The following is a 27,630-nucleotide window of genomic DNA, read 5'->3' as shown; positions in this document are numbered from 1 at the left end:
AAGCACAGAGCTGGAGAAACAACCAAGCAAAAGGAAAAATTATCTTGTGGTTACACTGGTAGTTGTGAGTTGGATCTCAGACTTGCTCTTTACTCTGCTGGCACCAAGTGCTTGTGCAGAGGAAATGACCCAAGTATAATTTCCTGCAGGGAGCCAAACCCAGGAACTTAAAGAATGTCTGGCATTTCCTTGGAGCTGGTTATGACAGTGGGATGGTAAGGGCAATAAGGATATGACAGTGGGATGGTCTAGGGCAATAAGGATTCCATAGTAGGATAGCCCTAAGCAATGACCCTCACCCAAACTTCCCCGGTTTGTTGTGTCTTTATAACCTGCCCCCAGAATTAAAGTTGCAGAGCTTGATCAGAACCCCAGACTTGCTCTCATTCTTTGTGTCTCTTGTCCTTTCATTCGTTCACCCCCTTCCCTAAGGTCTCGTTGAGTCCCCGAGGGCCGGGGCAATTTTCTTCAGCCACATATTAGTAACCTTTTCAGAATCTGAAAATTAATGTGAAAAAAGCTTTCCTTTCAGGAAAATAAAAACACTTTATGAAGGACCCTGAATGTGCTCCAATTTTCCTAGACAAAGAACTCCATTTCTAGAACATTCAAAAATCATATCTTCAGGTCTGGAACTTCAAAGTCTGGATAGTTCTAGAAGAGGGAAAGCAGAAAGGGGACAGACGCGTTGCGTGACTGCCATTCCAGGGATGGCCCCGCCCACAATGGGCTGAGCCCTCCCCAATCAATCACTGATTAAGAAAATGCCACAAAGGTTTTCCTACAGCCTGATCTTATGGAAGCATTTTCTTAATTGAGGTTCCCTCCTCTCAAATGATTCAGCTTGTGTCAAGTTGACATAAAATTATCCAGCACGATTGACCCCTTGTCAACTTGACACACACATGTCACCATGAAGCCTCAACCTTTTATTTTCACCATCCTCAAGGTCTCACATTAAAATATAAATAACTTTAAAAGTCACAGTCTTTACAAATTCAAACACATTTAAAGTTCAATCTCTTTAAAATAGCCAATCTCATTTAAAATCCAAAATCTCCCTACTGTAGGGTCCTATAAAATTAAAATAATAATACTTTCTTACTTTAAGAGGGAAGAATCAGGGAACAGTCACAATCAAATAAAATGAAAACCAAAGCTTCAAAAATGTAAATAACTCAACTTCCAATGTCTGGGAATTACTCATAATCTTCTGGCCTCCTCCAAGGGGCTTGGGTCACTTCTCTGCCTCTGCTCTGTGAAACACATGCAGCTTGTCTTCCAAGCTCCAGCCGGCTCTGTTCCATAGCTGCTGTTCTCGGTGCTTGTCCTCTGGTACTGGCCACTCCAAAATGCTGGGTCTTCTGCTGAAACTGGGCTGCACTTTCACCAATAACTTCTCAAAGGCTCTCTTCATGGTGTCGAACCTTCACTTCAATAGTGGGCCTTCGACTGCCACTGAGGTTGCACCTTCACCAGTGGCCTCACCTAGTGCTAAGCCTCATTTGCTCTCCATTACCCCTTCATGCCTGCAAAACAAGTACCACCTAAGTGACTCTTAAACTACCAAATTCATCTGCCAGCATGTGGTACAACCTTGGCTGCCTCTGGAATACAACACCTGTGTACTATAGAAAATATTTCCCAGAAGATTTTACTTCAACAATGCTAGGTTTCACATTGCTTCTGGTATCTTGTTAATCAAAGCTGGTTCTTCAGCTCCAGCTAATCAGAACCACAGAATCTTAATTCAAAATAACAAATGGCCCTGATAGAGTCTTTAAACTTCCTTCTGAAACTTCACAAGCCAGATTTCCATCTTCTACACTGTCACAACATTCTTATAGTGCAAGCTTCCACAGAACAAATCACTGACCACTGAACACTCAATGACTTCTTCTGCCCAAAGCTTGGAAATTCTTTCATAATCCTTCCCAAAACATTGTCAGTCTATGGTCATAGCAATACCTCACAATTCTGGTACCAACTTGTCTTAGTTAGGATTTCCACTGCTACTAAGAGACACCCACCCCTTCATGACCAAAAAGCAAGTTAGAGAGAAGAAGGGTTTACTTGGCTTAGGCGTCCGTATTACTGTTAATCATCAAAGGACGTCAGGACAGAAACTCAGGACAGAGACTTGGAGGCAGAAGCTGATGCAGAAGCTGTGGGTGGGTGCTGCTTACTAACTTGCTTTTCATTGCTTGCCCAGCTTTCTTATAGAATCCAAACCACCGACCCAAGGACAGCATCATTCACAATAGACTGACCTTCCTCCATTGATCAATAATTTAAAAAAATGTCTTGCTTACAGCCCAATATCATGGAGTCATTTTCTTAATTGAGGTTCTCTCCTCTCAGATGATGTTAAACTTGTGTTGTTGACATAAAACTCTCCAGCACAGCCACTCTGCTATTGGATGTATCCATGTTAAAGTTGAAAAAAGAAAAAAAGTACTAAAAGAATTTGAGGCCTCCTATAACCATTCAATGGAAAAATGTAGATCCACGTAAGGTTTAAGGGGTCACTGGCTATGCTCCCTGGGGACATTGCTTATTTGATGTCACTCATATACACAAAGTTAATGAGATTGGCATTGATCAATGGTCCACCAATGGCTCCACAGAATGTAATACTACAATGTTTGGCATAGACCAGATCTCAAACTAGTTGAAGGACCTTTTATCATAAGGACCTATGTAAAGTGGTAACTGTCAACAACATTGTTAGCATTACCAGTTGATCTACTACTGACCTCAGTAAACTTGGTGAGAATAAAAGAGGTTTGCAGCCTCTTGATTTAAACAGGATTTAATATGTCATACAGATTACCAATGCACATGTATGACAGCAGCTCCTTATAATGAAAGCAAATACAATTGGGAATTAATTAAGACCTGTTGCAGTTTCCAATTAACTTCTCTAATTGACCTAGAGGCAGCTGCATGTTCCTTGCTACCTGCCCCAGTGTTCTGGATTCCCAAATGAAAGAGACACACATGCAGCCTTATATTTTAATAGGCCTTAAACACCTCAATGGCTGGGCCACTCCCAAACCTCCATGTGGCTGACACCTCCACTCCAATATTCCTGAGTTATTACTAACTAAAATCTATATTCCATCTTTGCTGCTATAGACCCAGATGGGGTGGGGGGCTGGGGCCGCTCTTCCATGGCTCTTACATGTTGCTGTCTTTCTGTCCATTACTTCTCAGTCATGACAGCTGCTCCTTTTCCAGCATGGCTGCCCTATTTCCTTCTTCCTCCCTCGGTCCCCTTGCCCAGGCATCCTAAAATCCCACCTTTGTCTCCCTGACCAGCAATTGGCCACCAGCAACTTTATTTACCAATCAAAACCAGCTGGGGGCAGGGTCTCTCAGCATCTTATGTGTGAATTCTTGTCCAATTTTGGGGACCTAATTAACAATACAACCATTAGACCAAATCCACAACAAAGACCCACCTCCTAAGTGCTCGGACATATAATGATGTTCTGGTAATTATATAAGAACACTTTCTAATAGGTTTAACAGAATTAACCAATTTAAAAGAGAATTAATAATTTACTGTAGGTGCAAAGACAAAAATATTGACTGGGTTTATCTATATAAAACTTCAATGTCAACTTAGTTATGATCTTTAGCTCTCCGTGAACCTGTACAGTTAGTGACAGTTAATGAATGTCTAGTCTTAATTTGCTGTGATCTGCATGTCCCAGTGATGGGACATGTTCAAAGAAACGTATTCTTAGATGATTTTTATTATGTAAAGTCATGGAATGCTCCTCACTGTACTTTCAATTGGAAGCAATGTAGGTTTCACACTAGTATCACCTAAGTAATGTGATTTCCTAAATGTAGCAGCTCCAGTGCTGTGGATGAAATGAAATTTTCAGCTCTGTCATAACCATTGGGACAACCATCAAATCTGTGCTCCATTTTTGGCTGAAATATCACTGTGAAGTACTTGAGTATTCTTTCACAATTTACTCCTAATCTTTGGACCACATGCTTCTATCCTACCCCAAACAATTTTCTGTCTATTATTATGTAGAGATATTGTGATTCTGAGATAAAATAAAATATTACATATTTCTCATATGAATTCTGTACATGAGAGCTCTGTATACACCAGTCTCAATAACTGTGCCAACCTTTTTACAACTGCCTCTGTGCTTTGTGGTTGATCTCCATTGAGTATTTCCTAGCTCCTAACCTAATTTGTAAGATAGACAAGAAAAAAGGCTGCCTTTTGTTGTGGGCTTCTGAAACAAATGATCTCAGGTCCTACCTTATTTTTCTGAGATTCTTCACGTTGGTTATTAAAACAAATAGGTCAGTTTGATAATATATTTATGTTTCCCAGTTTCTTGTTCTGCCTGGCAAAATATTATTGGCTCATTAAAACTAGATTAAGTGTGAATAATATAACAATGTCACTGTTAATAATTTTGTATTGGTAGTTGTATTTGTGTAATTATATTTCTTTAAACCTGATAAAGTTTATCTATATCAAGTCAATTTTTTTTTTGTTTTTGAAGGGCCACTAAGCAAAATTTATTGAAAATTAAAGAAATGTCTCCCTGAAGCTGAAAGAAGACTGAAGCTCAATTTCCCCCCAGATTCATTGGTCTTAGATACTGTCTCAAGCCCAGTATGTTATCTGTCATGAGCAGGTTGTCATAAGGTTTTAGGGTCCCCATGGGGAGAGGAGCTACAGGTCCTCTCCACTCAGGAATCGTATACAGGATTGGCTGTGAGATGGTCGCTTCCCTGAGAGGGGAGAGAGTAAGCCAGAGACACAGGTTTAATATTTAATTGCTCTTTAAGAATGCACAGCAAACAATATATTATCACCAATGCTAAAGCTATTGTAACAACGAGGTATTGCCACATTTCCTATGTATTGACTCTATCAATGTCAGTACACACATAATAAGTTGGTAATTACCAAAGAAATAAGTATAGCAATAAGTACATTATTAATTGTGGGTTATATGACCTCAGTCCTTATGACTGTAGTTTCCAGCAGCTTAGGTCCAGAGAGTACTTGACCACGAAGATAGGGGCGTTCTGAGGCTTCTAGCAGCTCAGGTCTGGAGAGTGTTTGACCACGAAGATAGGGGTGTTCTGTGGCTTCCAGTAGCTCAGGTCTAGAGAGTGCTTGACGGTAAAGATAGGAGCCTTGGTCTCTCGGCTGCTGCTTTGATGATCCATGTTGCAGAGTGCTTAGTCTCTTGGGTGCAGGAGAGGTCTGAATGGAGGATCACAGTCATGGCTACCAGTGTGATGGGATCATGCTAGGTAACCATTGCTACCAGTGTGATGAAGTGCTCCGGCCAAGGGCTCCTTTTTTATGCTTGAATTAGGGTTACTTCTGACGTACACCGCAGATAACCAGATGTGTCTGGTTATCTGTGGGGCTATGACTTCATTAAAGCTGGTTATCACACTTATTCAAAACAACTGATTTTAATGCACAAATATTTTGATTCATAAGGTTTTCAAAACAACTTTTGATTATCAGAACAACTTCTGGTTATCATAGCACTTCAAAACAACTTCACTTCAAACTTGTTTTCTTTCCTATTACAAATATGGAGTTGGTCCTGTTAAGGGCCTGCTCCTTACAGATACCAAGATAAATATATATCTACCCATGTCTTTCAGTTATGTTTTTAATGTTTTATTTCCCACTCAAGTTTGGCCTATGCCCAGATCCACTCACTGGGTTCAGAATAAGTGGTAGAAATGGCATGAAAAAACATATAGTATCTCTTATAAACAAAACAAAGCCTAAAAGTAGACCTGGAGCCTTGGGCACCTTTAAAATGTCTTTATGTATTTAGACTTAGGGAGGGAATCTGTTACACAGACTACTTAAGCTGACTCATTTCGTATCTTTTTCTTTTCCTTTCTTTCAGTTTGTTTGCTTTTCTAGACAGGGTTTCTCCCAGTGCCAGCCCTAGCTGATTAGGCTGGCCTCTAACTCACTAGACTCGCCTACCTTTGCATACTGAGTGCTGGCTTTAAAGGTGTATACGCCACTATTTCTAGCTACTTATTTTGTATTTTATAAACCTATTTTGTGTGACTCTTTGTTGTGGATTTTATTTAACACTTGTATTATATTAATTGGGTTCCTCAAATTGGAGGAGAATCCTGACTGTAAGATGTTGAGGGTTCCTGCCCCAAGTTGGTTTCTACTGGTAAATAAAGTTGCCAGGGGCCAATAGCTGGGCAGAGAGACAGAGGTGGAAGGGGACAGAGAAAGGAAGGAGGATTGAGACTCACCATGCTGGGAAAGGAGAAAGACCAGGCCTGAGAGGTGCAGAAGAGAGAGCATAGCAATCATGTAAGAGCCTGGGAAGAGCGGCCTCAAGCCTCCCTCCCCCACTGGGTCTAGGGCAACAATGAAGGAATATAGATTTTAGTAAGTAATAACTTAGGAATATGGGAGGGGAGGTGTTATCCACATGGATGTTTGGGAGTGGCCCATTGCGCTGATTAAGGCATATTAATTATAAGGCTGTGTGTGTGTGTGTGTGTGTGTGTGTGTGTTTCATTCAGGAATCCAGAACATTGGGGTGGGTAGTGAGGAACTTGAGTGCCTGCTACTGCGGGGGGGGGGGGGGCGGGGGGTGATTTGAGTAGAATTAGTCAACTACTGCAACAACTCTTAAAAATGTTGTCTTGGTCTTCTCACTTGATGTTTATTAGTTTTATTTCAGTGTTAGTTTCTGATCATTCTGCTTGAGTCCAGTTCCTTCTCTGAGTTGATAAAAATTTCACTAGGCACCTGATATTTGTACAAGTGGAAGTCATGAGAGATTTTACAGGGATTGTGTAAGCCTCTTCAGGAGAATGGAGTTAACTGCACACTACATCGTGACCCACAGAATTTAGCCAAATGCAGCGATGAAGAAACAGCCTCCAGTCTCCAGCTCTCAGCAGACGTGTGGTGTTAGAAGCAAATGGGAGGACATTTGAGAACTTTTTCTCCATAATTTTTCATCTATACTTTCTTCTTTTAAAAAATACATTTTAACTTAGTTATTTTAAAATTTATTTGTATTTTTTTGTGTGTTGTGATTGTTTATATGGGTGAATCTGTTTGTGTGAGTGCATGCGTGTAGTATGTTTGGAGGCTACCCTTAGTTGTCATTCCTCTGAAGTTATATAAACATCTTTGATACCACACAGTCCCACCTTTAAAATCAAAACAAAACAATACCTGAATCGGGAATGCTGACTCAGATTCTTATGTTTGTGTAAATAAGCACTTTACCCCCAGGCTGTCACTTAAACTTTTTCAGAAACCATTAGAGAAGTGGTTACAACAAGCAATTCTAAAACAACCACACAATTAGCTGAAAGGTTGCACAGAAAGTAGATTGAATTGGCTACACCATCAACAGCCCTGGACATGGGATCTGAACTTCATTAAAAGTGGAGGACTGACTTTTGCCAAAGCAGTAAGACCAAGTTCTTGGTGACCGCAGCCATTTGACCTGCTTTTTCTTCATTATTGACCTCCTCACATCTGTTTCCTGCCATCAATTGCTTTTAAATTTTGGAAAATATTCCTGGGCAGCTGTGTCACATCAGCAAAAACTGAGGTGAGAAGTAAAGTCTTCAGAAATTACATCTTCAGTGAACATTTTCTGACCCAGGACTGTGGCTAGTTTTCTACAGCTTTGGTGAAAAAGAATTAGCTTCTGCTTATTTTTGTTCAAGTTTCTGTTGACCGCTGTTAGAATTCAAAACCAAACTTTGTAATTCCACAGTGCAAAGGGGGGGAATTAAAAACCAAAAAAAGGTGAAAGAATACAAGGTAGAAATTAAGAAATCAGAAAAAGGTTATAGCAGGCTGGCTAAGAGCAGCCCAGCCATCTCATCTTTCTGTAGGGGCCCAAGGTGGAACTTTTGCTTAGGCTTGAGTCCAGAGAGATTTACCTCTTACCTCAGAATTCTTTTTCCTGGCTTGTTTCTCATCCATTAATAAAAAAAAAAAAAAAAGATTTGTGGTGTGATCTTTCAGGCTACAAGCTACAGCTAGGACTTAGTCTAAAATATTACTGCTGTCTTCCAGTGATGGTCTCCAATATCCTTGCAATGCTTTGTGCAACTTTTCTAACTCAGAAACATCTTTGAGAGCCCCAGCTCCTTGGGTATGTGACACTAAATCTTCTGTTTGGTGTGTGTTGAATAAGGGTAAGTAATTCTCCTCACCCCCACCCCCACCAGGAATCCTGGAGAGTATCCTCATTATAGAAAGGCTCAAGAAGTAAATAAAACAAGGCCCAGAAAGTTTTTGAAGTTAAAGAATTTCACAAGAGTGTCACTTCCACAAGAATATATATATATATATATATATATATATATATATATATATATATATATATATATACTTTGCTATAGGTAAAAGAGACAGATTAGCCAAACTGCTTGAAGGTTGTTTGGGTAGCTCAGGGATGCAGCTCTCATTACAGTTGTCATGATGCTGGAGTGTACTTTGTTGTAGTAAGTGTTTAGTCTCAGTCAGGGTTTCTACCCCACCTTTGATCACTCAGTTCCCAGATAAAAGACACAAAACCTTTATAATTACAATAAGCCTTTAAAGCATTAGCGCTGGGCAGATATCAACCCTCTAAAGTGTTAGTATCTACTTTCCTATCAATAACCCCTAGTTATACCTTGCAAGTTCCATCTGGGCCACTCTTAACTCCAACTGGTCCTCCTGGCCATGTTTTCATCACTCACATACCCCATGCTGTCTTCTCTATCCCTCTTCTCTCTTTTCCCTTTGTGGTCTCCTCAGACCCCAAGCCAAGAACCAAAGCCTTACCTACCTGTCTTCTACCCAGCTGTATGCTTTTGGCATCTTCATCCTTGAGGGGGCCAGTGTTTAGCATTACAATACATAGCAACAGACCAAACCTCAAATTTGTTAGTGCCAACCAGTGCATGTGGCATCAGCTATAATTTAGGACAAACCTCTATTTTCTGTAGAAATAGCTTCTCTATTTCTACACATGCTTTTGTAAGTAACCCACCACCAGTCATACTGAGAGTCACTGTAAGAAATTCCTCACTCACACTCCTACAAGTAGCTACCTGGTGTCCTCTCCACCTGACACATCCCTTGCTTGTTCTGCAATCTCTATTTCTTTTCTATGGAACTAGGAATTCAACTTGAATCTCCTTTAGGGATGTTTTGTCTTTCTGGTTTTGCTGTAGCCTATAAGTGATTTTTTTTTTCTTTAAAAAGAGGTCTTTTAAAAACAAAACAAAACAAAACAAAATGACAATAAAAGGCTTAAAGCTGTGTTTAAGTTAGGGTTTTCTTGCTGTGAACAGACTCCATGACCAAGGCAACTCTCATAAGGACAACATTTAATTGAGGCTGGCTTATAGTTTCAGAGGTTTAGTCCATTATCATCAAGGTGGGAGCATGGCAGCATGCAGGCAGACATGGTGCAGGAGGAGCTGAGAGTTCTACAGGCCCTGTTCAAGGCAGCTAGGAAGAGGGCACTAAAGCCCACACCCACAGTGACACACCTACTTCAACAAGGCCACACCCACTCCAACAAAGCCACACCTCCAAATAGTGCCACTCCCTGATTAGGCATACTCAAACTACCACAAGCTGACTTCTCAATTTCTGCCCTAAATGAGGCAACTATTATCTAATGTCTGGACTTAGTACTTATTAAATTTATTCATTTCATCTTCATCTGAACTACAGCCCCCATCCCTCAGGTTCAATATTTTGTTTTGAGACAATGCCCTGCTATGTTGTCCAAACTAGCCTTGAACTTACATCTATGTCCCAGCCTCCTGAATAGTTAGTGCCAACCAGTGCATGTGGCATCAGCTATAATTTAGGACAAACCATAAACTGGCCAGTTTAAGCAAAAGTGATAGATAACGCCTCTTAACACATCCACTGCGGCCATGTGGTAGAACACCTGTGACAACCTACAGGCAACCTTAGCCTACAGTCACGGCGACAAAATCAACAGAAATATACAGAAGATAGCTAGTTCTGAGTATAATTGGGTTGTTAACAGGATCTCTGAAGGAATTTTACAAACCTCTCCCCTGACTCTCCCTAATATTCCAACCTCATTCTATCCTTTCCCAGCTTTATGGAGGCAAGAGGCACAACGCTGACAGAGGGTGGGTCTTTTCGGTGATGCAGGTGTCTGTGGGTTGCCCCTGCTCCTGCAACTAATCCTAATATCTTAATACTCATTAATTTGTTTTTAAAAATGGAAGGAGCAGACTCTTTTATCTGTTTAGGCCCTTCCTACTTTTGGGTAAATAAGCATCCAGGATGGGCACAGTAATTCAGCAAATGACCAAAGACTCTGTCTTCTGCTGTGGTGAAAGTAACCGGTTCTGTTTCGTAGAATCTACAAACACACAAGCAACACATTTATGGGAAACTTTGCTGTGTGGTCTTAACCAATCTCCAATCCACGCGATCTGGTTGCAGGCTTTTTACTTGGCTACCAAGGAAATAACTGGAAGCAACAATTTATCTGCTACACTTCCTTCTTTGGATGCTAATTCATAACGATTCCCCGAATCTGTCTTGGTACAATTTTCATTTAGATGGGAAACCGTATAAACTTTAGATTGATAATAACTGTTTAAGTAGTATGAGCAGTATTTCCTTTAAGAAATACGTATGTTCCTCTGGTTGACATTTAAACTTGTTAGCAACACTAGATATAAGAATCCTCAGCCTCAGAGCTCTGACAGTCTAGTAGGGACCCAGGACAACGAAGTAAGTGTGAAGTTGTCCCAGCCACTGGGACTCCAAACTAGAAAGCTTAAATTTATGCTCCTACTGAGGGCTTTGGTAAGTACAGGGGTAGACGGATGCTCCACAGGAGGAGCTTGAGGAGAGGCTCTGTGACAAGGAGGATGGTATTAACTCTAACCTGGAAGAGACCCGGACCAGGAAGGTCGCCTCGTCCACGTGCTCCCAACCGTTGTCTCCAGCATCCGGGCATATGAGCAACCAACGGTCCCGGGTCCCGTACGGTTGGGGGTGAAACCAGCTCCGCAGCAGCTCCTCTGAACAGCTGTGGGCGACATGATCTCCTCCAAGGTGGCGCCAGGAGAGGAGGAGCAGCAGGAGTCACTGTCCAAGGAGGTGCCAGGAGAGGAGGAGCAGCGGGAGGAACCATCGGAAGGCCGACTGGAAGCTGTGCCACCTGATGAGGCGAGCCCTAGCTGGACCACCGGGCCGCCGTTGGAGCGCCTGCCACCGGTGGGTCAGGAGGCACCTCCGCCACGTCGCTGCCACACCGACTGCTTGGAGGCCCCGCTGTCACGCTGCTTCCTGCGCTTTGGCGCCATCGTGGGCGCGAACCCCTGGCTGTTTTTGCTTGGGCCTGCACTGCTGACGGCCTCGCTGGGCACCGGTCTCATCTTCCTACCCAAGGAAAAGGAGAACCTGGAGGAGCAGTACACACCAATTGGCAGCCCAGCCAAGGCAGAGCGGCGTTTTGTGCAGGGTCATTTCAGTACCAACGACACTTACCGCTTCTCTGCCTCCAGGACCAGCTCCGAGACCAACTTCGCATCCATCTTGGTGGTGTCCCTCACCGACTCACTGCTGGACCCGGAAGTATTCAAAGAGGTGAACAAGCTGGACCAAGCAGTACAGGCACTCAAAGCTGTCCAGGAAAATGGAACACAGATCCTGTACCCCGAGGTGTGTGCCAAGCACAGGACGCTGTGCGTGCCGCCCAACCCTCTGCTGCATTCCTGGCAGCAAGACGCGTCGCTGAACCTGTCGGACCTCACCTTCCCTATCCACAACTTGTCCACCCACCTCATCTACTTAGCGGGCTTCTTTGGAGGAAATGTCCTGGGCCAAACGTCGGGAAGAAGTCAACGACTAGTGGAGTCGCGAGCAATGAGACTGCTGTACTACCTCAAGACCGAGGACCCCGAGGACAGTGAACGTAGTCAGGCATGGCTGACTCACTTTCTTGACCATTTTAATGACATGAAGAACAGTCTGGCTCTGGAAGAGATTGAGGTATTCTGGAGGTTAGGGTTTGCAGTGGGGACCAATAAGAGTCAATGTGACTCTGGGAATGCCCTGCTGTGCTTAGAGTGAAAACCTATTGTAATATGGGTGATGCCACAGATCATAAATACATTGGCATCATTCTGGTCTATAGGGAAATCTTGTGTCAGTAATTCTGTTTAGTGTCGAAACTAATTTTCACATTTGATGTAGGGTTTGGTTTTCTAATTAGGTCACTTGAAAATTATTTCTTTTAGTGACCTTCCTCTTGTTCCTAGGAGTCTTTAAAGCCTGTTTGTATCTAATGAAATTAAAAGACAAAACTTTCAAGTTCTGTCATGCTATATTAGAAGATGGATAGCTCAGCCTTTTTCAGGGTAGTTCTAGGTAAGGAACCTAGCTTAGTGTTGAAGTTCATGTTGTCTGATAAATTTCTGGGCCAGCAATTCTAATATATAACCCCAGTGAAAGTGAATACTCACTGGGAGGCCAAGTGTTTCCTAGTGAGATATTAAAATATGATATTAAAATATGATAATATAGCAATCTAATAAGATTTATAAAATGCCACAATTTCCACAGTTGTTGAGGAGGACAGGGTTTCACAGTTGTGCATAAAACTCAATTTTGGCTTTGTATTGTAAAGGAAACGTTGGAAAGCATGCCTCAGACTTTATGTGAGAAAGGAAATGTTTCATTATTTTAGAGTGTGCCCATCAACAAGCTGATGCATCCAGTAGTGTTTGTACTTTTGACAGAATGTGTAATGTGAATTTGTTCCCGGGTATGTTTTTTGTTGCAGGTGGTCTACTTTACATCCCTCTCCAGACAGTTGGAGTTCGAGGCAACCTCCAAGACTGTGATTCCTCTGTTTCACTTGGCATACATTTTAATCATACTGTTTGCAGTTGTATCATGCTCCAGGTAAAACTCTCACTTTTTTTTACTTCTTACTTCATAATAATATTGTGATGGAACATACACACTTTACAATATTTCATTTTAAGTGAACAATTTGGTAGTATTAATTATATCCATGCTGTCAATCCAATACAATATCTGCTTCACAAGTTTTTTTCCCCATCACTATGAGCACATTCTCTGTATTCATTATGCAGTAACCTGCTAATCCCTCTACCAGAGACCCAGACAGACTTTAGTCTACTTCATGTCTCTGATTTTGCCAACTTTTCCCTTCTGCTCTTTATGGGTTACTTGGTCTAAGGCATTTTGTTATAGAGAGCAGAAGAGATGAAGAAACTTCCGTCAGCTTTAGTTTTATTTTCTTTCCTAGTTTTACAGATTTCAAATTATTAAATTGAGTTTTTTCTTTTAAAGTAAGAATCTATTGTCATATATTTGCCTTGTCACTTCATTCCATAAGTCACAGTGTTGTCACTTCATTCCATAAGTCACAGTGTTGTCACTTCATTCCATAAGTCACAGTGTTGTCACTTCGTTCCATAAGTCACAGTGTTGTCACTTCGTTCCATAAGTCACAGTGTTGTCACTTCATTCCATAAGTCACAGTGTTGTCACTTCATTCCATAAGTCACAGTGTTGTCACTTCATTCCATAAGTCACAGTGTTGTCACTTCATTCTGTAGTCACAGTGTTGTCACTTCATTCCATAAGTCACAGTGTTGTCACTTCATTCTGTAGTCACAGTGTTGTCACTTCATTCCATAAGTCACAGTGTTGTCACTTCATTCCATAAGTCACAGTGTTGTCACTTCATTCTGTAGTCACAGTGTTGTCACTTCATTCTGTAGTCAGTGTTGTCACTTCATTCCATAAGTCACAGTGTTGTCACTTCATTCCATAAGTCACAGTGTTGTCACTTCATTCCATAAGTCACAGTGTTGTCACTTCATTCTGTAGTCACAGTGTTGTCACTTCATTCCATAAGTCACAGTGTTGTCACTTCATTCTGTAGTCACAGTGTTGTCACTTCATTCCATAAGTCACAGTGTTGTCACTTCATTCCATAAGTCACAGTGTTGTCACTTCATTCTGTAGTCACAGTGTTGTCACTTCATTCCATAAGTCACAGTGTTGTCACTTCATTCTGTAGTCACAGTGTTGTCACTTCATTCTGTAGTCAGTGTTGTCACTTCATTCTATAAGTTACAGTGTTGTCACTTCATTCCATAAGTCACAGTGTTGTCACTTCATTCCATAAGTCACAGTGTTGTCACTTCATTCCATAGGTACATTGTTGTCACTTCATTCCATAAGTCACAGTGTTGTCACTTCATTCTGTAGTCACAGTGTTGTCACTTCATTCTGTAGTCACAGTGTTGTCACTTCATTCCATAAGTCACAGTGTTGTCACTTCATTCCATAAGTCACAGTGTTGTCACTTCATTCCATAGGTACAGTGTTGTCACTTCATTCCATAAGTCACAGTGTTGTATCAGTTACTTTTCTGTCACTGTGATAGAAACCATGACTAAAACTTAAAGAAGAAAGGTCTCATTATAGCTTGTTTCTTGAGGGATACAGTTGATCATGGAGCCAGGGAGCTGGCTAATCACATTTCATCCACACATGGGAAACAAAGACAACAAGAAGTGGAGAGAGGCTACAAACCCTCAGAGCTGGTCCCCAGTGATGTACTTTCTCTAGCAAGGCCCTACCACCTAAAGCTTACAAACAGTACCAAGTGTTGAGGAACTGAGGACCAAGTATTCAAACACATAGACCCATGGGGGACATATTTTATTAAAACTCACACTTTCTGTCCCTGGTCACAATAGGCTCATGGCCATCTTATGCATGATTCAAAATGCATCTAGTCCAACATTAAACATTCCCACAGTAGTAGCTAGATAAATGGTCCAGCAGTTAAGAGCACTTGCTGCTCTTGCAGAATAACTGGGTTTAGTTCTCAGTGCCCCCATGGTGGCCAACAATTGCCTGTAACTCTAGTTGTAGCTGGCCTGACCATCCCTTCTCGTCACCATAACCGTGGTACAAGATTATACACATAAAAGTTACAATCTTTTATTTAAAGTCCCCATAGTTTTAACTGTTAGCACTGTTAAAAAGTTAAAAAGTCAAAGCCTCTTCTGAGACTCAAGTTAACTGTGATTCCCTGTTTAAAAAAATAAATTATATACTTCCCTTATAAGATGGGATTGAATATATGTTACCTTCCAAAAAGGAGGCATGGGGACATAGTAGAGGAGAGGAAGACTGAAACCCAGAAGTGCAAACACAAAATTTTGTCGCTGTATGTCTGGTATCTGGAACTTCAATTTCAATGGGCTTAGATGGCCCAGCCATTATAGCTATGTTGCCTGTAGTCCCTCTCTTGGGCTGGTTCCGTTCTCTGTATGCAGTTCTCCTTGATGTATGTCTCATGGTTTTGACATCTTCAAAGTGTTAAGGTCTCAATTACATTCTAGACTTTACCTTTACAGCTTCGCACCATGGCCTTTCAGGTCCTCTGACCTTGGCATACGTTGCTTGGCCTCAGTGGCTCGTTGACACTGTGGAAGAGAATCCACAATCTTCTCAATTTTTCATCTTTCTTGCCTTCAAAACTAGTTATAGGTGGACAATATTGTGAAGTTCAGCTGCCATCTTGAGATGGACCCATGCATGCTTGCATGGTTTCTTTCTTTTTTTTAATTGCTGATTTGCTTGCAAGTAAGTTGTATGCCTTAAACCTTACTCTCTCGATGAAAACTTTTTAGTTTTAGGTTTTATGTTTTTTAATCTAATTTTTTTCTTTAAAAAATATTTTACCTCAGTGTCATTTTGATTTGAATTTCCATGATGACTCTGTTTAACTCTGCACCTCATATTTTTATTGGTTATTTATTTATATTTCAAATGTTGTCAGCCTTCCTGGTCTCCCGTATGCAAACCCCACATTCCATTCCCCTCCCCTTTGCCTCTAAGAGGGTGCCCCCCCCACCCACTGGGTTATGTGGTTTATTGGACTCTAACTTCTTGAGTTCTTTATATATTTTGAATATTAGTCCTCTGCCAGATGGAGGGTTAGTGAAGATCTTTTCCCAATCTGTAGGCTGCTGCTTTGTCCTATTGTCAGTGTCCTTTGCCTTACAGGAAGCTTTTCAGTTTCGTGAGGTCCGGTTATCAGTTGTTTACCTTAGCACTTGAGCTATTTATCGGTGTTCTGTTTAGGAAATGGTGTCTCCTGCACCAATGCGTTCAAGGCTATTTCCCACTTTCTCTTCTATGAGATTTAGTGTATACAGTTTTATGTTGAGGTCCTTGGTCTACTTGGACTTGAGTTTTGTGCAGGGTGATGGATATGGGTATATTTGTATTTTTCTACATCCTGTTAGATTTGCACCATTTGTTGAAGATGCCTTCTTTTTTTCTTTGCATGATTTTGGCTTCTTTGTCAAAAATCAAGTGTCCATAGGTATCTGGGTTTATTTCTGGGAGGACCAACAAAGTCAACTAACCTGGTCTTCTGGGAGATCTCAGAACCTGAGCCACCAACCAAAGAACACACATGAGCTAGAATGAGGCTCCTAGCATATCTGCAGCATATGTGCAGCTCAGGCTCCATGTGGGCCCCTCAATAACTAGAGCAGAGGCCCTCCCTGAAGCTGTAGTTTGACTATGGTATTTGTTCTCCAGCAGGGCTGTCTTATCTGGCATTAGTGAGAGAGGATGCACCTAATCTAGCAGAAACATGAAATGCCAGGGTGGGAGTATACCCAGGGGGAGCCCCACCCTCTCAGAGGAGAAAGTAAGGGGGAATGGGTGAGAGTCTTACTGAGGGAGGGGCCAGGAGGGGAGCAGTGCTTGAGACATAAATAAATAAATAAGAATGAGAAGAGGCATATTGGACAAAAGATAAATATTTAGATAAATATATTGAAATAAATTATTAAATTTTAAAAGACATTTTTAATTTGTTGTATATGGGTGTTTTGCCTGCATGTATGGCAATGTGCTGTATACATTACTGCTGTACGTGGAGGACAGAAGATGGTGGTGGATAACCTAATGATGAACCACTATAGAGATTCTGAGAACTAAACCCTGGACCATTGGAAGAGCAGCCAGTGCTCTTAACTGCTGAGCCAGTTCTCCAGCACCTTCTCTAACTCTTTAAGAAGGAGGTCTAAATAGCTACTAAGCCCTTCACTACGAGTTTTCTTGAAGATTATTTTCTTTGTATTTACCTGTTCACTCACTAGGGGACATGTTTTCAGCCCCATTTTAATTTTCTGGAACTCCTAATGATCATACATTTTACACTGCCCCCAAAGAACAGTGTTAACTGAAACATCATTTGTGGCTATTGTGTGACATTTTTCCTTGGGAGGACACAACACATATCTATTCACCCAGAATGGGAACTCACAACAGATCAAAGTCATCATTGCAACCCAGTTCAATTTGCTGACTTAATGAGCTTTTTAATGGGGTTACTAAAAGGTGTATGGGTTAGGGGTGCTTGACAGGAGCAGGAATGACTAAAGAATATCTGCATCACCAGAACACACAGCTTAACATGGGTGACGACTTGTGACAGACACATTCCTAGAGCTCTCAGCTGGATAGACTGAGGCTCTTTGAGCCTCCTCTCCTAGCAGGTGTATGAGAATCCTGCAAGGTTTTGCTTTCCCAGATGTTTCTGGAGCTGCTTCCTCCTTCCTGGATTGAGAACAGGTAAAGAAATCTTTACCTTTTGAATGTGATCAATGTCATTGAATTCCTAGTTGTCATCCTCACATTTAGAGTCCTAATCTGTTTTCTTTTCCCTATAATATATAAGTGTAGGTATCAGTCATTGTTTTTGAAGCAATTTCTAGCAAGTAAAGCCTAAAACCTGTAATGTATTGGCAAGACTTTAAAATGTACTTCTAGGGCAGAGAAATGGTTTAAGAGAATTTTGTGGTTGCTCATGCAGAGGAGTCGCGCTCTGTTCCCAGAACTCAATTGGTGGCTTATAAGACACCCTCTCTGACTTCTGTGGGACCAAGCATGGATGTTATGCTTATACATATATGCAGGCAAAAAACATACAGAAGGAAATTAACCTAAAAATTAAAAAAACTATTGTGGCCAGTGGGATGATAAGGCATAGTATCATACTTTAAATATGTCTTGTATTTACCTTCATTTCTGTTGTCCTGACCAAAAGAAAAAAAAATAGGTTGGTCATTCAAGATGTGTTGTGTTCAGTTTTTACTTTCTTTTTTCAAATTATCAACCTTTCTATAGAGCCCACATCAGTAAGTACATAGGCATCATGGAAGTCATTGAAAACAATATTCCCGTACTTTTAGCCACAGCACTCATTGAACTAACTTGAAACTGCCGACTATTTATACTATGCTTATATCTAGTTGAAGTCAGGGGTTGGATTAATTTTTTAAAAAATGGACACATGTTCCATTTCAAACAGTTTGTTCTTGGCATTGGTTTGAATGAGTCCTGGTTCATGTGTTTGAAACTTGGTTTTCGGTATTGTGATATGGAAATTGTCAGCCCAGAGGCTTCTGCCTAGGTGTCTATGTCAACAACCAATTAGTAGGATTTCAATATGGAAGCAACCATCATAAGTTCTTATTTTTCCCTCTAAATTTACAGGTTGGACTGTATAAGAAACAAAATGTGGGTTGCAGTCTTTGGAGTGTTTTCTGTTGCCATGTCAGTGGTCAGTGGCTTTGGCCTGATGCTGCACATTGGGGTCCCATTTGTGATCATAGTTGCAAATTCACCGTTTCTTATTCTTGGTGAGTAAAACAAGTTATAGATCTGTGTTAAATCTGTAGATATGGTCAGTGGATAAAGGAATGTATTTTGTTTAGCTGGCTCAAACAACAGAAAGAACAAATTATCTGTCTTCAGAGTTGGAAAAATATAGTATCCTAGACAAATAGAGGAAAGAAATATGGCCATTAGTTTACACATAGAGAACAAAATAGAAACTCTTGAAAATACAAGAAGAACTATCTTGTATCAAGGGATACACATTAATCTAAAAAAAAAAAAACAAACAAAGCAAAAAAGTGTTCTTTTTTTCTTGATTAATTGGCACTAGTGAGATCATTTTGGAATGTTGTGTACAGATGGGCACTCTCTAGATTCTGCTGCAGGAAAGATATAAATTGGTTTGCATTCCCCCAAGTTTGTAGCAAATCAAGGAAGTTAAAAAGGGAGAGCTATAGACAAGCAATTTCACTTCTATAAAATTTATCTGATAATGTAATTGATCATAAGTAGAATAAATAGATTTATTTTGGTGTGTTTTAAATAAGAAAATATTGAAAGCAACCTGATTCCATATCAATATGGAATTTGTCAAATCAAACATTGAAACCTTATTTAACCTTTAAAAAAATACAAATACAATTAAATGAAAATTTCTCATTATAAAACAAGGTAGTCCCCGCCCCCACCCCTCCAGCAATGGGCACCTTGGTGGTGGTGATATTCTTACATCAGTCAGGAGCAGAGCAGATGGCAGTTCTTTGTTCATCCTAGCTTGATGTCTCGCTTGTTGGCCAAAGCTGTTTTATGCTTAAGACACATAAAACTCAAACCCATGAAGCACACAGTGTGAAAGGAGGAAGACAGAGACCTGTGTTCAGTCATGCCATTTAAAGACCTGCCCTCTGGTGCATCTCACAGGCAGGCCATAGACATCCACTTGCTGGGGGACGTCACCCAGGGGGCCACCAGCCATGTGGCCAGCCTGTAACAGGAGCCACTACAATGTGCAAGTGTGCGGTGGACAGATGAGAAAGAGAAGTGGAGCAGCTTGATCATTATGAAGAGATGGAACTGGAGACTGGAGGGTGAAGGGGAATAGCCTGTTGGGAGTAGCCAGCCCCACCACTGGGGGCTATGGTAAAGTCCCAGCCCAAACTGCTGCTGGGGGTCATGTCTGGGTCCTTGGTTACAAAGCAGCAGGTGTCTGTGTCAATGTCCATGGTTCACATTACAACTAAAGAATATGGGGTTGTCCCATCCACTGGCAGCTACATGGATGTCCGGGGGCTGTTCAGAACTAGCCCTGCCTCTTACTGGCACCAGTGTTCTGGAGAGCTGGTCCCATCTCTTACCAGCTGCAACACTTGGGAGAGTGGGCCTGCAGGGTGCCTCACCCAGGCAGCACAGTGGAGCTGACTCTGATAGCAGAGCTTTGGGTGAGCAGACCCCAAGGGTATGAGTGTGGGAGAGCTGACCCTAGGACAGGTCTGCTGTGGGGTGGCACAGCCACAGAGGTAATATCCTTCCCACCTCCCACCCCAAACCCATTCCACCTCCCACAGTTGGAAAAGCTACTCACAGGCTTATGAATGTGGGAGAGCTAGCCCTGCTCCTCACCAGCTGCAGCACTTGGGTGAGTGGGCCTGGCACATCACCTGTGAAGCACAGTAGAGCTGACCCTGGTGATGGGACAGAGGTGCCCTGGCCCAAGGGTGAGAGTACAGGAGACCTGGCCCTGCAACTTGTCTGCCATGAGGTGGCATGGGTGCAGATGTGGAATGCCCACCCATCCCCACCTATAAGTGGTCTGGAAAGCTGGCTCCAAGGGCATGTGGCTGCAGCACTTAGTTGAGTGGGCCTTGTACCTTGCCTGGGCAGCACAGTGAATCTGGCCCTAATGGCAAGGACACAGATGAGCCAAACCTGAGCGTTTGAAAGCTGGTCCAGCTCCTCACAGGCTGCAGCACGTGGGAGAGTAGGCCCTGTGCCTTGATTGGACAGCACAATGGAGCTGGCCCTGGAGGGTGGGTGCAGGTGAGCCAGCCTCAAGGGCATCTGAGCTGAACTGCCCCTGTCTACTGCTGATGTAGCAGTGGGTGGCCTAGCAGCAGCAATGCTGGAGAGCTCACCCTGGTGGTGTGGATAAGGAAAAGCTGGCACACTGACTAGCTCAGCTACCACACAGTGCTCTAAGTTGGCACACTCCAAAATCAATATCATCTATAAATGGTTGGGATGCCTGAACGTACCAGTCCTGCCGATCCAAAGCTTCAGGATCTCCACAACACAGGGCACCAACAGGAGAACTGATGAGGATCCAGTACTGATTGTGTCATAGAAGTCAGAAATCTCAAACCAGGCCAATGACTTGTTGCAATGAAAGTTTAAAAGTGAAAATGTGTGGACAGAGAGATGTATTGTGAGACACACTGTGACACACTACAGATTCCACAATGATATGTTTTCTATGATTTGTGTTTTTTGTTTGTGTTTTTTAATTGGGGGGAGGGGAGTGTTGAAAGGCCAAAGGGCAGATATGAAGGGATGAGGAGATGAGCAAGAATGGGGTGCGTGATATAAAACAAAGAATAAAAGTTAAAAAAATAAAATATTTACATAGAACAAATTTAGATGAATTTTTTAAAAAGTGTTTTCAGGGTTATCCTTGAAAGAGAGATTATAGGGTTTCTTTTTTATGTTGTTTTTAGAATTTAAGAGTAAGCATACACACACAAACACACATCAAACTATATACTTTGAGAGAAAGAATGTTTTTCCTGTAGATATTAGATGGGTTTATATTATTGTACACTAATTTAGCCTTGTTTTTCAGAGTACACCCTTATGTTTGTACACTCAGCTAGTGTGCACACAGTTGTGGTTGGTGGTTTTCCTCCCAGCCACTTCATTCCCTGATAACGACCCTGAGACTTAATATTCCATGACTAAATGCTGAGGTCATAAGCTGTGGCTCTCTTCCCTGAGTAGCTCATGTCTCAATAATCCAGTTTAATCTTCTTTCTTCCACTGATTAGTCACCTCTTCTCAGGTTTATGTGTCAGTCTCTTCCAGTGTTTGTAATCTCCCATGTCTATTTCCCAGAATCCCCACCTCCTCTGCTGGAACTCCCACCTCCTATTTCCTGCCTCAGCTCATTGGCCATAGGTTTTTTTTTTTTATTGACATGTGATGACTTCCATACAGTTGAAGAGTTTTTCTTTCCACACAGTCATCAATAACTATAGTTAAGGGAAATGTGTTTACTGCAAGTCAGTCTGTATTCACTGTATTTGTACAGTGTGTATCCACAGGAGCGTGTGTACACATTTGCATATGCATTTCAGTAACTTAAGAACTATGAGGAGAATTTCTGAATAAAATTCTATAATAAGGCCAGTTCTTAAACACCTAAGAGACCAATGTATTCCATTCTTGGTCCTCAGTGTCTGTAATTGTTTCCTTTGTTCAGCTGGAGACTTGAGAGCTGCTAGTCCTGGGGTGCCGCCATTCGGACTATGACAATCTCTCTATCTTTGTGCAAGTTTTGGATCTTTCTATCTCAGTCATGTACATGAATATCTGAACTACAGGCTACCTTGTGATTCCCAATATTCTCCCACCTTAACTTGAAATCTACCAAAAAGAAGTAAAGATCAGTATGCAGTTCCAAGATTTACTGTAAACTACACATGGGAATAAAAGCACACACCAATGTGAGCAGTCCCAACTGTAGTCTAAAGTGAATTCATGGGCAGTAGGATTGACTGTCTAGTCTCCATTTTTATCCCCTTCCTGTTTTGACATTAGTAATATCAAAACTCTCAAACATTTCTGCTCTGTTTCAAGCCTATCATGAAATTACATCATGGAAAGGATTCTGAAGATTTCAGTTTTGCACTCCTCTCTAATCTCAGAACCAGTGAAACATTGCTGGGTGTCAAGTAGAGACCAGCAGGGACACTACATTTGTGTGCATGCTTGGGCATATTTCTATAAAGTAGGTGGTATAATACAAATGGCACCTCTTACATGGCCTGATGCTACTTATAAACACACTTGCCAGTTTGCATTTCAAGTAACAGAATGTTTGATAGATGTATTTGTGTATTGGTTGAAATGGCTCATGTGATCAAAGGTGGATTGATGACGCTGCTTTAATGGTATGTAACGGATATCAGGTGGTGGACATCCTCATTTTACCATGAAGACAGCCTGGTTAAACAGTAGAGTGTGCTGTGCACAAACAACAGGTATGTACAGAGCTAAGACTTCTTACAGAGGAATTCTGGTATAAATTCAGAAACAGGCCCGGGTAGTGGTGGCGCGCGCCTTTAATCCCAGCACTTGGGAGGCAGAGGCAGGCGGATTTCTGAGTTCGAGGCCAGCCTGGTCTACAGAGTGAGTTCCAGGACAGCCAGAGCTATACAGAGAAACCCTGTCTCGAAAAACAAAAACAAAAAAACAACAACAAAAAAACCCCAAAATTCAGAAACAGCCTGAGCAAACAATGTTTAAGCAGAGGTTTGCAAGACGAGCAATAGAAAATGTTCAGTGTTTTAACTTGTGTATTATTAATATACTTGAAGACCTTGTTCTTTTGTTGTAGGTGTTGGGGTTGATGACATGTTTATCATGATTTCTGCCTGGCAGAAGACCAGACTCTCAGAGAGTGTAAGAGAACGACTCTCCAATTCATATTCAAAGGTGGCAGTGTCCATTACAATCACCACCATCACCAATGTTCTTGCTTTCTATACAGGAATCACCAGCTCCTTTAGATCTGTACAGTATTTTTGTATCTATACAGGAACAACCCTGCTCTTTTGCTATTTTTATAGCATCACCTGTTTTGGGGCAATTATGGCTCTTGATGGTAAAAGAGAAGTTGTATGCTCCCGCTGGCTGGAAAAGCCAGACCAAAATTATTCCTCATTTAAAAAGTCCTGCTGTGCCCCATTCGGTTCAATGCCAGATGAACATGGAGAAGATAACCATCCAATGAATTTGTTCTTTAGAGACTATTTTGGTCCTTTTCTCACAACTTCCAAAGCCAAGTTTATTGTGGTGCTGATATACATTTTCTACATCATAAGCAGTATATATGGGTGCTTCCAAGTGCAAGAAGGGTTAGATCTTCGGAACCTGGCAAGTGATGATTCCTATATCACACCCTACTTTAATGTAGAGGAAGATTACTTTTCAGATTATGGTCCAAGGGTTATGGTCATTGTTACTGAAACTATTAACTATTGGGATAATGATGTAAGACAGAAACTTGAAAACTGTATGACACAATTTGAACAAAATGAGTATATAGATAAAAATCTCACAGAGTTTTGGTTGGAGGCATATATGCAATATATGAATAGCAGTGGAAATAATCCTAATGACAAGAACACCTTTATGAATAATATTGCAAACTTTTTAAATTTTTTTCCCATTTTTACATATGATATTAATATCTCCTCATCAAATGAAATCACTTCTTCCCGAGGCTTTATCCAGACTGTAGATGTTTCATCCTCAAGCAATAAGAAGAGGATGTTACTAAAGCTACGAGGCATAGCTGAAAACTGTGAAGTTCCCTTAATGGTATACAACCAGGCATTCATATATTTTGATCAGTATGCTGCAATAATAGAAAACACTGTTCGGAATGTCATGATTGCATCAACGGCTATGTTCATTGTTTCCTTATTGTTAATTCCTCATCCAGTATGTTCCTTGTGGGTCACTTTTGCTATTGCTTCTGTGATTGTGGGAGTGACAGGTTTCATGGCATTCTGGAATGTTAATCTTGATTCCATATCCATGATTAATCTTGTTATTTGTATAGGGTTTTCCTTTGATTTTTCTGCACACATCTCCTATGCATTTGTTTCCAGTACTGAGCCTTCAGTCAACAAAAAATCTATTGAGGCATTATATATGTTAGGTTATCCAGTGTTACAAAGTGCAATTTCAACAATAATAGGGGTGTGTGTTTTATCTGCAGCTAAAGCCTACATCTTCAGGACATTTTTCAAGATTATGTTTCTTGTTATGTTTTTTGGGGCTGCCCATGGCCTAATTTTTATCCCAGTATTCTTAACCTTTTTTTGAAAGTTTGTTTGAATATACAGTAACAAATAACCTTAGTCAGTTATATAACTCCTAATGGCTTGAATCCAGTCTGATTACAAAATGCGCTAATTAAAACTAGTCCGTTGGAAAAGATAGAAATGAAGTTAGAAGGAGGGTTATGGGGTAAGAAGAAGCAGGGGTAGGGGCGAGAGGAAAGGGAGGGTAATGTAGGATATGAACAAGGCACATTGTATACATGTATGAAAATGTCTTAGTGAAAACCATTAACTTATCCAATTGGTATATGCTAATAAAATATGAATTATTAATGTATAGGTGAAAACAGATATAAAGTGTTCAAAATAAAAATAGTCACTATCTACTTTAAAGACATTTCCTTGATTTGGAAGTTCCATATTAAATTGTTCTTTAACATATTATGAGAAAAATTAAAATTCCTTTACCAAATTAAGAAAAGTGTTGTTTATTCTAATGTCTACAGTAAGTCTCTGTTTCTCTATTGCTGTAGTAAAGATCATGATGAAAATCACCTTTGTGGGGATGGCGGGAGGATGAGACTGGGAGGAGAGGAGTTAGTGGGGAGCAGGATTGGGAGATCAAGGGAATAAATTGTCATGCAGGAGGAGTGACAGGGCTTTAGAACTCACAGACCTCAGGAGCAGGGGCATGGCCCAGAAGAACAAGTGTCCTGAGGACTCCACGCTGTTACGCAGTTCTGCTCTGCTCCTTGCCTTCACATCCCTCTTAATCTAAGAATTGTATGGAAACTCTAAGGGGCTTCCAGCCCCTCACTGGGCAGTATCTCTGGCACTCACAATAATGCTTGACATCTTTCAGGCATTGCTGCTGGAACAGATTACTGATTCAGTCACCATCTTAGGAAAGAACTTGAAAATGTAGTTTGTCAGCAATGACCACCACCCTTAGAAAGTGTTTGGAAAAATAAAATTGTTGATGAAGCAAGGTTAAAATGTTGATGAAGCAAGGTTAAAATGTTTTTGCTACTGGCTCTGATGTAGAAAATCTTAGGGAACAATTCAAAGTTCAAAAGGTACACTCTTAACAGTTAAGCCAAGGACTTTTTCAGGTCAGGGGACAAGAACAATGGTAGCGCCGGCTGACCTGACTCTCACTGAGGCTGGACTGCTTATGGTTGATTTCTTATACCCATTTTTGCCATCACCCTCCTGATATGATTTAATGAAAATTGCTGATGAGTAGATATGCATTCTGAGGATTTAAAATGGATAATTTATATAAAAGTTTAGATTTGTGATTTTTTTTAAGATTCTTAAGAGATTTTTTTAAAGATAATAAAATAATCTTTTCTTTGTAACCACAAATTGCTGCCCAGCAGTAAAGGTGGCTGAGAAAACACCTTTGCTTGCTCACACTCTGTTAGTGTCTAACAAGTTGCTTAGTTATGGATGTATGTGGGTTCTTTGGAATAATTTATTTTTCTCACCTGTACTACATAATGTTGTTTCTTGTAAATCTATTGGGATACACAGTTCTTTCATAGTCATTCATTAGAAAAAATATAGAATGCAGTCACATTGTAATCTCATACTGCTTGAAAGGTTTTTCTGGGATATATAAGCTATGGGAGAAAAATTAAAGTTATTGGAACATTGTTCCATCCACTGACTAGGTGTGTGTATGTGTGAGTACATGTCCATATGTTTACAAAGCACATGTGACCATGAGGGTGGATTCTATAGCTATAAGACATGGAATTTAATGTGATCTCTGACCAATAGCATAGATATCAGCTGGTCATAAAGTACTTGTGACATCTACCCTAAGGATGGGTAACAGTGCAGGGAATAAAGAGTCTGAGATAATCATTCTTGGGAACTTGGGTAAGGTGTGCCACTAAAGCAATAGGTAGGTGAATCTGCTTCCACAGATGGCACTAGGTTATTGACAAAATCCACTCTCAGCCTTGTGGATAGAATATAATTTATTTCCTTTATTGAGAAGAGGTTCCTGTGTGTTTGACATTCCTGTTTTCCCTAATCTGTGGGTACAAGGACCTTTGTGCCTGCAACAAAGTGCTGGACATCAAGGAGTGGATCTCTCCTGCAAGTAGAATAACCTCAGGCAAAGAAGAGCCCCCTATTTGGCTATCCGATACAACATGGTCAGTCCTGAAACCATATACACACAACCAACAGAAATGGACCCAGCCACTTTTATTCATATATTTGAGCATACTTATTCACACATACTTGACAAGAAATTGGCTGGGAAGAATTTGGAGAAAGGTGGAGATAGGACTGAAAGGGGGAAAGTGACATAGCATATTTTAATTAAAATGTATAAAAATAAAATTTAAATACAAAGTAGCTAGAGAGATAGCTCAGCAGTTAAGAGCAGTTTGGTGTTGTTATTGAAGACCAAGGTTCCATCCCTGGAAACCATATAGTAGCTAACCTGTTGCTGGGTCTCCAGTTGTAGGCATCTACTGCCTTCTTCTACCCTCTGTTGGTACTGCACACAGACACATGCAGGCAAAGACCTATATGTATGTATAATGAAAATAAACCTTTAAAAACCCCAAAATTTTAGATAGTGATGTCACAGCCTGGAGATGGACAACATGCTGTCAGAGCTAGTTAAAATGAAGGCTTTCTGGTCCTGCATGGAAGCAGCTGTGGCCTTCCTCTGAGCCAGCGTGCTGAAGGCTAGAGCAGCCTTACCATGAGGTTAGAATAGCTCAGCAAAGCTGTTCCTCTAAGAAAAGCGTCCACAGTTCTGGTAGGTGAGCTTTCCTTGATGTT

General features: G+C 41.1%; 1 protein-coding gene across 1 annotated transcript; it reads left to right on the top strand.

The window, feature by feature from the left end:
* The first annotated feature begins 11,018 nt into the window (after positions 1–11,018).
* On the top strand, positions 11,019–25,297 carry Ptchd3 (patched domain containing 3). The gene is made up of 4 exons (XM_034507894.2): positions 11,019–12,061; positions 12,855–12,976; positions 18,638–18,783; positions 23,370–25,297. The coding sequence occupies exons 1-4, from the start codon at positions 11,108–11,110 to the stop codon at positions 24,863–24,865; spliced, it is 2,718 nt and encodes a 905-aa protein (XP_034363785.1). The 5' UTR covers positions 11,019–11,107; the 3' UTR covers positions 24,866–25,297.
* Positions 25,298–27,630: the final 2,333 nt, after the last annotated feature.

The sequence above is a fragment of the Arvicanthis niloticus genome, chromosome 6 (genome assembly GCF_011762505.2).
Source record: "Arvicanthis niloticus isolate mArvNil1 chromosome 6, mArvNil1.pat.X, whole genome shotgun sequence".
NCBI lineage: Eukaryota > Metazoa > Chordata > Mammalia > Rodentia > Muridae > Arvicanthis > Arvicanthis niloticus.
This window is presented reverse-complemented; position numbering and strand designations above follow the sequence as displayed.

Coding starts and splice junctions, on each gene's coding strand:
- Ptchd3 (XM_034507894.2), top strand. CDS start 11,108: ATGATCTCCTCCAAGGTGGCGCCAGGAGAGGAGGAGCAGCAGGAGTCA. Junction 12,977..18,637: donor GCAGTTGTATCATGCTCCAG/GTAAAACTCTCA, acceptor CTAAATTTACAG/GTTGGACTGTATAAGAAACA. Junction 18,784..23,369: donor TTCACCGTTTCTTATTCTTG/GTGAGTAAAACA, acceptor CTTTTGTTGTAG/GTGTTGGGGTTGATGACATG.